This window comes from Anabas testudineus, chromosome 19 (assembly GCF_900324465.2).
Source record: "Anabas testudineus chromosome 19, fAnaTes1.2, whole genome shotgun sequence".
NCBI lineage: Eukaryota > Metazoa > Chordata > Actinopteri > Anabantiformes > Anabantidae > Anabas > Anabas testudineus.
Genome location: NC_046628.1, coordinates 18,096,196 through 18,109,697, shown reverse-complemented (window position 1 = coordinate 18,109,697; position 13,502 = coordinate 18,096,196). Strand labels below are relative to the sequence as shown.

The 13,502-nt window shown below is 45.1% G+C and overlaps 1 protein-coding gene across 1 annotated transcript; it reads right to left on the bottom strand.

The window, feature by feature from the left end:
- Nucleotides 1-761: 761 nt before the first annotated feature.
- slc16a12b (solute carrier family 16 member 12b) lies at nucleotides 762-10,610 on the bottom strand. The gene is made up of 7 exons (XM_026350710.1): nucleotides 9,937-10,610; nucleotides 4,579-4,682; nucleotides 3,749-3,892; nucleotides 3,284-3,568; nucleotides 2,755-3,121; nucleotides 2,307-2,566; nucleotides 762-1,640 (listed from the first exon to the last, which is right to left on the bottom strand). Exons 1-7 carry the CDS (start codon nucleotides 10,047-10,049, stop codon nucleotides 1,441-1,443), a joined length of 1,473 nt encoding a protein of 490 aa, XP_026206495.1. The 5' UTR covers nucleotides 10,050-10,610; the 3' UTR covers nucleotides 762-1,440.
- Nucleotides 10,611-13,502: the final 2,892 nt, after the last annotated feature.

The window sequence follows — 13,502 nt, the reverse complement described above, 5'->3', positions numbered from 1 at the left end:
CTGCATCACAGACATGTTATTTTGTGAGGTCTGAAAAGTTCTAGTGTAGAACAGCAGCTTCACTTTTCCTTTAGCTTTAGCTTTTAATGGTTTGTAGAAACTTATCACAACTATTACTTTGACACACATGTAACGGACATTTCCGTTAAACAGAGTCACAGTTTTATTCACGATCCACCTGAGAATTTATTTTGTACCTGAGTAAAAAACCTGATGAGGTGTTTGTTCCTCCGACCTTCACTAAAATACTGGAAGCATGTGTAGGATTAGGGTGAGAAGCACAAAAACCGAATCATTCCTCAAACCCCTGAGATCAGCAGCTTCAAGACCCAAGCACCAACAGAAACAGATAAAGTCGATGTGTTGGCATCATAAACAGGAACCATCTTCCTTTTAATATGAATCCTGAGGAGTCACTTTTCTGATCTGGACTAATAGTTCTTAATTAATTTCTTGTGTAGAAGATTTAAAATTTGAAACACGTTCAAATCACACTAATCGTAATGTAAATCACTCGTTATTCGATGTATTCACTCGTTAGTAGTTTAGATGAGCAGTGTGAGCCGAGTCCTGGACCCCGTTACCCAATCGCAGGTGGACACCCCCACCCCCCATCAGCCTCTTTTTACACAGCTGCGGGGATCCCAGGTGTTGAAGCGTGACGTTTTACACACGTTAGAAATAAAAAACATAGCACAGTTACTTTTAAATCAATAATAGGAGTGTTAATGACACGATTCAAACAAAGCTGTTGCGTGTTGTATTCAACATGCTAAAGACTGAGGTCACTGATCGAGTTTGTTACGAGCTGCGTGTTTGTGCGATATGACGAAGGTTAAAGGTCAAATGGGGAGATTCTCGCTAGCAGGAGGTGGTCTGCTGCTTTCTACATACAGCTGGGCTACAACCCTAACCCTAACCCAGCAGACGAGAGTCACTTTACTGCCCAACATGAAGGATTCTAAACTGAATGTGATTCTACGACCCGTCTGTAACAGAAGAACAGAAAGTAACAAGAACGACTGCATCAAAAACCGTTAGAACCATTTTCAACTGTTTGTCGTGTTGGACACATCAGATCCATCCTTGACCCACTGAAAACCACCTGATGTCTGTGAACACACCGTTCTACAGATGCTGAGCCATCATCTGTTGCTGTGTTGAGGAACACGGACCTTCATGACCTTGTGACCTTGTGACTTATGGATGATGGTAACATCAGATAAGGTCTGATTATTAAAATCAGTGTGACTGATGTCCGTTTGTTCAGCTGTCAGACGACACATTCAAAGTCCAAACTCTTGTTTTTTTTTTCTGTTGCTGTCTGGTAGCTTGTCTGTCTGCATCATTGTCGTCATCATGTTCGTTGTCTCCTGCTCTTTATGATCCTGTTGATCTGGACCAGTTTGAGCTTAAAAACCAATACGCGAGGCTCTTGGATCAGGCAGCAAGCGGCTGATTTGAGTCCTCTAGGCTGAGGGAGAACGGCTCCCGCTTGACGTCCTCGGTGACGACAGACAGCCGGCGGCGGCATCGTCGAATCCCGGTGATGGTGGTGAGTATGAGCGCGCTGGTCAGCATGGCGGCACCACTGAGGAAGAAGGTGGCAGTGTAACTTCCTGTGGCGTCGACCAGCCAACCTGGAGACAACAGAAGAAGAGTTTCAGTTCAGACAGTGAAAAAGGCTTGTTGGACTGGGATCCTGGATCATTCACAGTTCATCTGCTTTTCAATCTGGTGTTTTAATGTAGTTTCATTCACATTTTTAATTTGTGTTACTGGGGACATTTGGATAAAATGTATTTTTACACAGACATCAGTAAATCTTCAAAAGCATCCAACTACCATAGTTAAAGCAGAAATAAAATAGATTTAAAGGTAAAATATAACATGTTCTGAGGGTTGTAGATCATCACTGTGAACAGAACATTTACTCTGATATAGTTAAAAGTTACTGTCCAACTGGACTTTGACGTTTTCCTCTGACCTCGTTTAGGATTCGTAACATTGGTTAAACTTTACATCTAAAATCCTACATCTGTGTTTAGAGTGGTTTTGGTTTCCTTTTAAACCAGCCTGCAGATAAATAATCTAATTCACAATTCTACAGGAGATTATGTGCATTTATTGTTTCAAAGACCTTTTAGGAAACGAGCAGACACTCCAGGAAGTCAAGACCACAGATACTGAATCAAGAGTCCCTGAACACAATTCATACAACTTCCAAACAAGTCATTGTGGTTGTTGATCAGCAGGAGATTGTAAATGAGGTGTATGAAGCAGTGTGAGTGATGCTGATTGTTCACCTCCAATTGGCGGGCTGATGAGGTAAGGGATGGCGTGGAGGAAGTAGACCACACCCAGCGCTGAGGAGAGGTATGAAGCTCCCACAACGTCCGACGTCACGACAGGGATCAGAGCCACATAGGCGCCATCGAAGTAACCATAGAGAACCGCAAAGGGAACGAGGAGCGGGAAGGAACGAAGCAATGGTGCGAAGAGGCAGCAGAGACCTTCCATCCCCACCGAGAAGATGTAGCAGACCAGACGGTACGGCTTCAGACACCTGAAACAGCCAGAGAAACATGTTTACATGTGAAATAACAAGAAAACCATCCAGCGTGAGCATAGGAGGTTGGAGGCAGCATGTTGGTTTGAAGCTAATGGTCAGCTCCACCTGGATGACTCATTAAAGACCAGTTAATCTAAAGACAAAGTACAGTCGATTCACATTAATCGGCTCAATCATCATACCTCCGGTCTGTCAGCCAGCCGAAGGTGATGTTCCCCACGATGTCGATGATGCCAAGGATGGACATTAGGAAGGCGGCGTTCTGGTGGCTGACGCTGGCACTCAGAGCATAGGGCACCAGGTAGACGAAGGGGAGACTGCAGCCACTGGCCAGAAATAGGAAGGACACAGCCAGGCCCAGGAAGTCCGGCAGCAGGAGGAAACGGTACTCCTTACTGGACAGGAAGTAGCTGAGGCACCTCCTCCTCCTGAGATCAGGGGTAATGGTCCCTGGCTGCAGTGATGGCAACTTTTCAGATGACAAAAGTCTGTCTTCAGATTCTTTGAAGGGTTTTATGGCAAGGTCGGCTTCCTGCGATGAGGTGAAACCTGCAGGAGGAGACAGGGTGGAGCTGATGATGTTGAGGTCTCAGTGCTGTTCTATTTAGTATCTGACAGGGAAGTGGTGGTTTGGATAGTGTGAGGTGGCTGCCATGATGAACAAGTAGCATCGTTACAAAGACAACGGTCTGAGTTATCATTGCACCTCACCATGTTTCTCATCCAGGGTCGACGACGACTCCACCTCCTTCTCCTGCGGTGTGATTGGTCGGAGCAGGGCCCCACAAACGCAGAGGTTGCCAACGACAGCACTGAGGACCAGCAGCGCCCCCCTCCAAGAGTACTGCTCGATGAGCTCTTGCACAGCTGGAGCCAACACAAAAGTCCCAATGCCGCTTCCGGACATGGCGATGCCGTAAGCCAACGCCTTCCTTTGCCGGAAGTAACAGCCAACCATGGCAATGGCCGGGGTGTAACAGAGAGCGAAACCCAGACCTGGAAGACAAACATTTGTAGGAACTGAGGACATCTGTGGAAGGTTTTAGAGCAAAGACAAAAGAAAGACTTTTGGCAAGACATTTTTAAAATGAGACATAATTTCTTTGTAATCATGAACAGTTTCTGTTCTGGGGGATTAAAGACTAACCTTTGGGGGAGAACTTGGGGAGTGCTTACCTGTCAGGATACCCATGCTGAAGTAGAGGAGCTCCAGGTTGGTGGCGAAGGAGCTGAGGAGGAGGCCACAGGAGGAGAGGACTCCGCCCAACATCACAGCCACCCGGCAAGACCAGCGATTCCCAACCAGACTCCCAACAGGAGCTGCAGAAACACACAGCACATCAGTGTGAGTACAGAGTTTTGACAGCACCTCCTAAAGGCTGCAGTGTTCATAGACTGAGGATCAGTGTAGACAGGGTACGACATTAATTTCTCTGCTGATACAGAACACATTTGTTAATAGTATAAACTAACTACAACAAAATACTACTCCACATGGCACCTATGAGTACTACTACTATAACTCCTCCTACTACTACTTTGTATGTTGGCTCGGGACAATTCCTAGAAAGTTTTTTGCTTTTCTCCAGTGACTAAAATGTAGTGGTCCTAAAATAGATCTTTGGGGAACACCATGAGATATTTCTGTTTTTATATTAATGTATAATTTAGTTTAAAAAAGAAAACAGACATTAAAACACAGAATAATTGTTTCACCATTGTTTTTTTTCATGTCACCATTTTTATTGTTGTGGAGAATAAATTGTACCTGAGAAACAAACTATCACTTTACTCCAGGGTTTAACCACAGGTTTTTAATTTTTACCTAAACCACCTAGATGAGTCTACAGGGATTCAGGAAACGCGTTCAGAATAGGTGAGTTTTGTTTAAATAGTTCTACATAGTTACAGTCGCCAAGTATCCGGAGTGTTAGCTCTGTGACTCAAATACATGAGAGGCAGAAGGTAGGGCTAGGTGGTAGCCTGACTGTGTGAGTATTACTGACCACAGAGCATGGTGGTGCAGTCCACCAGGCTGTGGATCCATGCTGTTGCAGAGTAGTCGGCTCCAAAATGAGCCTGAAACTCCACAAAGAAGAGGGAGATGCACCTGGAGACACACACAGGAGGCATATACCGATTAATGAGTGATTAATAATCAGATTAGTGAACAGAATACCCAGCCTGCAGTTAACGGCCAGCACCACGCAGCAGGTCACAGGACACAACGGGCATGTGCATGTGCTACCGTGCGTTAAATACAGAAGAGTGTTATGACTGTACTGGGGGATGTTATGTTGTTATATAACAGACACAAGTGAAGACAAACAGACAGCTGGGTTGTGCTCTGGACTTTAGCGTGAAGAACCTCCTGTTATGTAACTTTGACTTTGAATGTTTGACTGTGAAAACCATGAACTCTCAAATTTTACAGGTGAATGAGTCTCATACAACAAAAGAGGTTCTGATACGTTTTAAATCAGACTTTTCTCTCTGAGCAGTCGATTGACGAGTCCGATACAGGAGAATTTGATACAAACCTCATTTTAGTCCAGTCGCCTGTAAAAGTTTAATTCATAATCAAGTTGGGTCAATGGACCGAACCAAAGCTGACATCTAATTATTCATTTTCAAAAAAAGACAGATCTCTCTCTGAGAGGGACCCAAGAACAGCCAGGTCCAAAAATACTTGGAGCAATTAAAGCAATGATACTGGTGTCAGAATGGATCGAAATCAGTCATAGGCACTAAAATAATTCAAAAACAAATGTATGCAAATAAAGGTCAATAAAAACAATGAGGTTGCAGAAACTACGACTCCCACGGTGCTTTTTAGGAGGGGAAGTAATAAAGTATGAAAAACATAGTGACTTCCACAAGTTCTTTGAAATGACTCGTCCGACGTGTTAATGGTAACTAGGTCAGAGCTCGATGTGTCTCTGGTGACGTCGTGCCCACGTGCTGGTTTTCATAGTCAAGAAGCGGGTGGTAACAGACTGACACTCCCACAACAGGCCTACTGCAGCTCCGGAGAACATTTAGTACTACAAACCTGTACAAACTTGCCTCAATTCATGCCACTGCCTGTCCTCCAGACACGATGAACTCTGCAGCCTTTAAACTGAGAGGGGGGACTGAATGTCAGAAATCATAGGGACAGGTCTAAAAGCCAAGGAGCGAGGACACAGTTTCAACATCAGTTTATAAAGTCCAAATGTTTCTCAGTTGGTTGTTTGATGGAGACCAACAGGTGCTGGAGTTGGTTTTCCAGTTTAAAGCGTGGATCCTCTGATGGGAATGAGCCTTTTCAGACAACGCAGCAGTGGACGTCATTTAACGTCATATGATGAAGATGCTGATGAGTCCTGGCTGCCCGTCATTGACCTCTGGCAGTTTACACTGAAAACAGTTCTTCTGTAGACGGTTCAGCCGATTAGTGTGGAAGTACAGTATTTGCACTAGTGCCTAATTGGAAAAGTGTTGTTACACATTTAGTATGAAACTGTTGGAACTTATGGAACTAGACATCACTAAGGAGCCACGGGCGTCTTGGTACCCTCCTTAAGCAGTGTCTGGCAGTCAGGCTGGATCAGGCTGGCCTTCCACTCTGAAGTACAGAACCACCAGACACGGTGCTGGTAGAAATATTTAATAACTGTTCTGGATTCTTTTAAAACGTTATTTTATCTTTGATGTTGAAGGTTAAATAAATCAGTGAAGGTGTAAATGACCAACAGAGTATTTTCTGTTAAATCATTAGACACCGAGTACTGAGTACTGAACACAGAGTACTGAACACAGAGTACTGAACACAGAGTACTGAACACAGAGTACTCAGCACTGAACACCGAGTACTGAACGCCGAGTACTGAACACCGAGTACTGAACACAGAGTACTGAACACCGAGTACTGAACACCGAGTATTGAACACAGAGTACTCAGTACTGAACACAGATTACTGAGTACTGAACACAGATTACTGAGTACTGAACACCGAGTATTGAACACAGAGTACTCAGTACTGAAAACAGATTACTGAGTACTGAACACCTACTGAGTACTGAACACTGAGTACTGAACACAGAGTATTGAACACCGAGTACTCAGTACTGAACACAGATTACTGAGTACCGAGTACTGATTACTGAAAACAGAGTACTGAACACAGAGTATTGAACACCGAGTACTCAGTACTGAACACAGATTACTGAGTACTGAACACAGATTACTGAGTACCGAGTACTGAGTACTGAAAACAGAGTACTGAACACCGAGTACTCAGTACTGAACACAGATTACTGAGTACGGAGTACTGAGTACTGAAAACAGAGTACTGAACACCGAGTACTCAGTACTGAACACAGATTACTGAGTACTGAACACAGATTACTGAGTACTGAACACCGATTACTGAGTACTGAACACAGATTACTGAGTACCGAGTACTGAGTGGTGATTTCACTCTCTGTACTTGTAGAACTGCTTGAATTCACCTTTATGCTGAGTTGCTGACGGACACACACAGACGCTGTCAGCAGAACGTGGTCGTGTGATGTAAGAGACAGGAACTGTGTTTGTTCAGGTGTCAGAGTCTCAAACCGAGACCTTCAGAGGTTCATTTAATGTGTGACTGCCGCTCAGTCTGCGCTGTGGCAGGGGAGCAAGTTCATTCCTGGAGAGCTCAACATGAATTTTCCTCTGACGCCCTCGAGACAAGCTCAAAGTTCAGTCCCAGCAGAAAGTGTCAGTTTGTGTCCAAGCAGGTTTTCATGGGTCTAAATTGGGGGTTTATGCTTTTCCCTGTTCAAAGGTTTGGAAAAGCAGCATCAGTGTGTCTGAACATGTTCGTCTTGTGTTAACAAGCAGGCAGCCAAACAGGTTTTTGTTTGAAATCAACCACAGACACACTGAGACTCTCCTATGTGGGGCGGGGACGGTGGTGGGAGCTCAGCGGTTTCATAATCTGTGGGGGTTTGGACAGACCTGGTCTGTTTCCAGTCTTTATGCTAAGCTAAGCTAACCAGCTGCAGCTTAAGCCTCAGTCTAATCAGCTGTGTGCTGCAGCGTTCCCGACGTTCCCGGGAATCTCTCAGAGAGAGAATAACTGGAAGACAGTTTCTAAAACCAGTTTAGGTCCCACTGAAACCAGTGACGGCACACAATTATTAACAAAGTCATTTTCACGGTAGAGACGTCAGAGTCCCTCAGACACGTTTAAAGACGAGGCCTCGAGTGGGAAATGTAATGATTGATGGGATTAGGATTCATTATAAACTACTGGAACAGGAAGTGTTGCTGAAATCCAATTTTAAACTCTTATAATAACTTATTCTAATAATATAATGTTTCCTAGGTTCCAACGTAGCTTAAAGCAGCTGCTTGAAGCTGAAACCTGATGAAAACAGCAGCGAATCACATCTGTCAGACCGTTACTACTGCTGCAGTTAAAATGGGAAACTTGTGTCTGTCGTTCCCTCATTGGTCAAAAGGAACCGAGAACCAGAACACAACTGAGGGTGGAACCTGCTTCCTGTAGAGGGGCCAAACCTGAGCTCCTCTGCAGTGTGTGTGTGTGTGTGTGTGTGTGTGTGTGTGTGTGTGTGTGTGTGTGTGTGTGTGTGTGTGTGTGTGTGTGTGTGTGTGTGTGTGTGTGTGTGTGTGTGTGAACTGGGCTCAGTACAAATGTTGGAAGGCGGCTGGAAAGGAAGTGGTCGGGTCGAGGTTCCCTCTGACTAATGAGCCAATCACCCATAATGAGCTGAGCTGAGCTGCACAGCTTCAAGTGTTGAGAGACGACTGGTCTGCAGACATGTGAACATGTGGGGGGTGGGGGGCTGGTTGGTGCCTCTCCACTGTGTTGTCGAGCTTCATGTGTCCCTGTAAACTGAGCTTTCACTCAGTTCATAAACGTCTGTTTCTCATTGCTTGGTCCACGTGTTTACAGCATTTAAATAAAGTTATTGAAGTCGAAGTTGTGACTTCATTTAGAAAACAATGAATTCTTCCTGTTCGTCGTGTCCTCTGTCAACAGTCAAGCTCGGCAGTCACATGTCGAGTTACTGTGTAAAATATATAAATCACTGAACCCGAGAAATAAAATAAAATAAAATAAACCAGTGCTTTAACCACAGTATATTAATATTTCATTTAACACACGAGTACTTGTACTGAGTGGAGTACTTGTACTTCCTGTAACACAGATATTTTCTTTGCAAGTCACTTTGAATAAAGGCGTCTGATAAATGACTGAATGTAAATGTAGGAAGTCTGTAGAATACAGTGAAATCTAAATGTGACTGCAGAGAGGAGCAGTAAACATGTTGTTCTCCATCAGCTGTGCAGCCGTCTGGGTGTGGTGTTGACACGAACACGCTGAGTTTAACCCTTCACGCGCTCTAACGAAGGTCACACGCGAGTCATTAGAGAGGAATGTCCTCCAGCAGGTTTTTAATCCCAGCGTCAACCGTCTGACCTGGTTACACACTGACACAGTTTGAAACTGGGAAATGTTCAGTTTCAAGTTAGGAAACATTTACCTGTGTGTGCTGCGTTCACTGTCTTTGATTTTACCGTCTAAAGCTACATTTGTAGCTTGGAGCTTCGTGCCCCATGTTAAAACCTAACTGACGCCTGGTTTTTGGGAACAGCCGTGGAGAACATGGTGTAAAGAGCAGATCTGAAGTCTTCACGTGAGTCATTTCATAAAGACAAACAGAGGCTGTTTAATTAATCCATCCAGATCGTCCTGTTCAGTCTCGGCACAGTTGGACACAATGTTCTCGTTCACACCCTGAAAATATTCATTCTACCAGTGAACAGGACCCGTGGAACAAAAGTCACGGCCTCTAAACTCTTTCTATTCATTTCTGTTTGGTTTGAGACTCGTTCCTCTCGGGCTCATTTAAATGTTTAATGTTTGATCTGGTAACATGTTGTTGATGATAGATGATAGTTGATAGATGATGGATGATGGATGATAAATGATGGATGATAAATGATGGATGATGGATGATAAATGATGGATGATGGATGATAGATGATAAATGATGGATGATGGATGATGGATGATAGATGATAATCTCGGTCGACTCTTCAGAGAGAAAACAGATCAAATCAAGTACGGATCCTTCTCCTGAAGACACTTTTCTTCTTATCACACTGAATTATTCCTGTTTCAGCTCTGGACCAGAGACAGTTGAACTTTGACCTGTGACCTCAGTGTCCACTTTATTAGGTACACCTCTCTGGTCTAAGACAGTCCAGTCCAGCAGGTCTGTGCTGTTCTGCTGCACCTCATCATACTAACAGCTGTTTGTTGTCTGTTGCATTTGCATGAAGTGAAAAGTGTGTTTGTGTTTGTTACCTGGTCACAGCTCGTGTGCAGACTGTCACCATGAAGCAGCAGCCAACGATCACCCATCCCCACCCGCCGTCAGGAGGAGACATCCCAACACGCCTCTGTTTCACATCAGCCATTGGTGCAGCCGCACACTGAAAGGATTCTCCAAGCTGGTTTCTGGTCCTCGTCCGGCCCCTGGTCCTGAGGTCAGCTGGTCGCAGAAAGGAAGTTAGTGTCACTGAATGACCGGCCCGTCCTCACCTCCTGCTTCAATCCAAATCTCTGGAGGTAAAAATCGGACGGAACTGGGCTGAAGAAACAGCTGAGTCACTGTACGACTGGGCAGGTGGAGGTGAGAGAATGTTAGGGGGGAGTAAATGCAGGTGGAGGTGAGCAGCAGAGACGGGGGTGAGGAGGTGCAGAACAGGTTTCAGAGAAAGTGAGAGAGAGAACAGAGTAAAAACTGTGTGGAGCAGTCGTCCATCTCCTCTGTCCTCAGACCTCAGTGGGACTGAAAGTTAAAAAGCTTCTTCAGTCAATAAGTCACCAGCCGACCTTCAATCATTAACCGACCTCCAGCTGTGAACTCTGGAGGTGGAAGCACCTCCAAATTCACAGAACCTGCGTCTGACCCATTGAACCTCGTGTGTTTGTTGCTCCGGCGTCTGCTGAGTCTCGAACTGAGCGCGCCCTCCTTCACAGCAACAACAACATGTGCACTTGTGACAGGGAGTGCTTCATTCACCACACCTCCCCTCCCCTGGCTCCGCCGCAGGGTGGAGAGTCCTGAGTCCGGTGTCAGGTGTCAGAAAAGAAGTGCACCCAGACAGACCGGTCTAGCTGGACACTATTTCTGTCCCAGCGCTCCGGTGTGTTTGTGTTTGTTTATGTCCTGAGACGTGTTTACTGCCAGAGACACCAAGACCAGGATCCACACAGGACTGGGCCGCATTCTTTGAATCACTTAAGTGTAACTGGATCAGAACCCAGACCAAGAGCTGATTCTGATCCAGATCTAAGTAAGTGTTGTGTGAAGTAAAACTGATGCAGCAGAACCTGACGTGTTGTTGCTCCATATGTTATCGGACCAACACCGTTCGTGTTACAGCACAAACATGGGAAAACCTCAGGTTCTCCTAGAACCAGATTATCTGTTCTAGTCCAAATCGGCAGCAGCACTGGCAGCTGGTTGTTAAAGAGGCTCCGTCTGTTGTCCTGTTGTCTCCACCTGCTGGACTGAACTTGACGTGTTGCTGTAGGTACAATTACTGCAGAAAGTATTCACACTACTTCACTTTTTACCACGTTTTACTGCTTTCTGAGTGTCACTGTGTGTTTTACAGGAAGAGTGAAGCTGGATCGTGTTGGGAACCACTGATACCAGTTCTGCTGGTCACATCATGATGATCACTTTCAGTTAAGTGAGTAAGTCCAGCTCCAGTCTTTCCTTCTATCTGAACCTCTGTGGGCTGTAAAGACCTGGACCTGGGCTGGACAGCGTGTCCTAACACACTGAAGCTCGTGTTGCTGCAGAGCCAGAAAAAACTTTCACACCAAATAAAAAATGTATTTATACAATTTGTGTTAAACCAGTAAAAAAGTGAGAACATTTGATTTGATGAGAACAGTAAAGAGGCTATAGGAGGCTGCCTCGTTGTCTGTAGGGATAAATGGAACTGCACCGAACGTCACATGTTCAAGCACAAGTTAACTCAGGACGCTCAGCACAGGTGAGTGCTCCACAAGTAAACTGGCTTCACACCTGTAAACCTGCAGACACACCTGAGAGAGACAAACCTGGTCAGACAGCAGACGTCCCACCTGAGACACTGCACGTAATTTCACCTGGTCTCACCTGAGTCCACCTGTGAATCAGTGACTGTTCTCTAACAGTCAGACGCCTCGTTGTAAATATCCATCATGCAGGGTCTCACTCGAACTCTGGAATCCAAGTTTCTGTTTCTCTTCAACATTTAATTACTGGTTTGTGAACAGCTACTTAGTGATTTTTTTACCTAATCGATCATCAACGTCAATCATTGATCCATGAATGCATGAAGCTCAGCCCCCGTGGAGCTCTCTGCTCCTCCCCCAGCCCCCCGAACCCACAGAACCAAACAACAAGGGGAAACGGTGACCTTTGACCTTTGACCAAAACCGGATCTGTTCATCAGCTCCAGCTGTTCCCAAGACTTTGTGAATAAGATGAAAACCTGCACAGACAAAGTGACACGGACCTGTGAGGCCTCAAACACGGCCGTCGATCTGATGAAGCTTCACCTGCTCTAACGTTGAGCTCGGACACTTCAGCTCATTTAGTGAAAACACAGCGACTGAACTGAATGGAACAAACTTCACTATGAAGAGAGAACGCTTGTTCCACTTAAAGTAAGTGGAACAAGCGTTCAACAAGTAGTCGTGTTAGAGCCAGATGTACCTCGGTGTTTCACATGAGAGATGAACATGAACACTTCAAATATGTGACTAGTATTATTTCTCCATCAGTTATTTCCTCTGTAACATTAAACTGACGCTGAGCTAAGTAGCAGCCATGAACTTTAAACTTCACAGGCAGGTGGTTGGGGTGGATGGAGGACTGACAAACCCGGGTCCAGAGTCCAGTGTCAGGCCAGAAAGGCACGGTGCTTCGAGTTAGAGAAAGTGATGAGGATGTGTGAGTTTATGGACCCAAGCAGAAAAACACCACACAGACCGTTCTACAAAGTGTGTTGGTTCTTAAAGCTGGAGCTGTGAGTGGATAAAAGCTGTGATCACGTTGATCCCAGGTCGGATCCTTGTTGTATGTATTATGAAACCTGTGGTCTCCTGCAGAGGTTAGCACGTGGACTCACAGCAACAACAAACCAGGGTTCTCTCGAGTACTCTGGCTCAGGGATTTGTGACTCTAGTGTTCGTTGGTGTGATTGTTTGTGTGTCAGCCCTGTGACAGACTCCAGACTTGTCCAGGTGAATCCTGCCTCTCGTCCAGTCACAGCAGGGCTGGATGTTCTCCAGTAAGAGCAAACCTGCCGTTCAGCACCGGGGGACGTGTCCTCGGTCGTCCACAGTGTGGCCTCCGGGTTCTTCTCTGGTTCCACTAGCTCCGGATTCTCAGCCCGTTTTTGTCTTTTTGCCCTGATGACGTGTGTCAGGTTGGATTTTCTCTGTTAAGACTCGAGTGTGAGCCCCTCCCAACTTTTATTTTTTATTACTTATTTCAATTCAATTCAATTCAATTCAATTCAATTCAATTCAATTCAATTCAATTCAATTCAATTCAATTCAATTCAATTTTATTTGTATAGCGCCAATTTACAACAGAAGTTATCTCAAGGCACTTTACAGTGTTTAAGGTTTAAGACCTTACAGAAAATATTTATACAAAAAATTATAGAGAAAACCCAACAGTCCCATTTGAGCAAGCTTTAGGCAACAGTGGAGAGGAAAAACTCCCTTTAGAGGAAGAAACCTCCAGCAGAACCAGGCTCATAGTGGGTGGCCATCTGCCTTGACCGGTTGGGGTGAGTGGAAAGAGAAGAGAGAAAAGAACAGCAGGCAATAAAGACAACAACAAGCATCAAGAACATTGG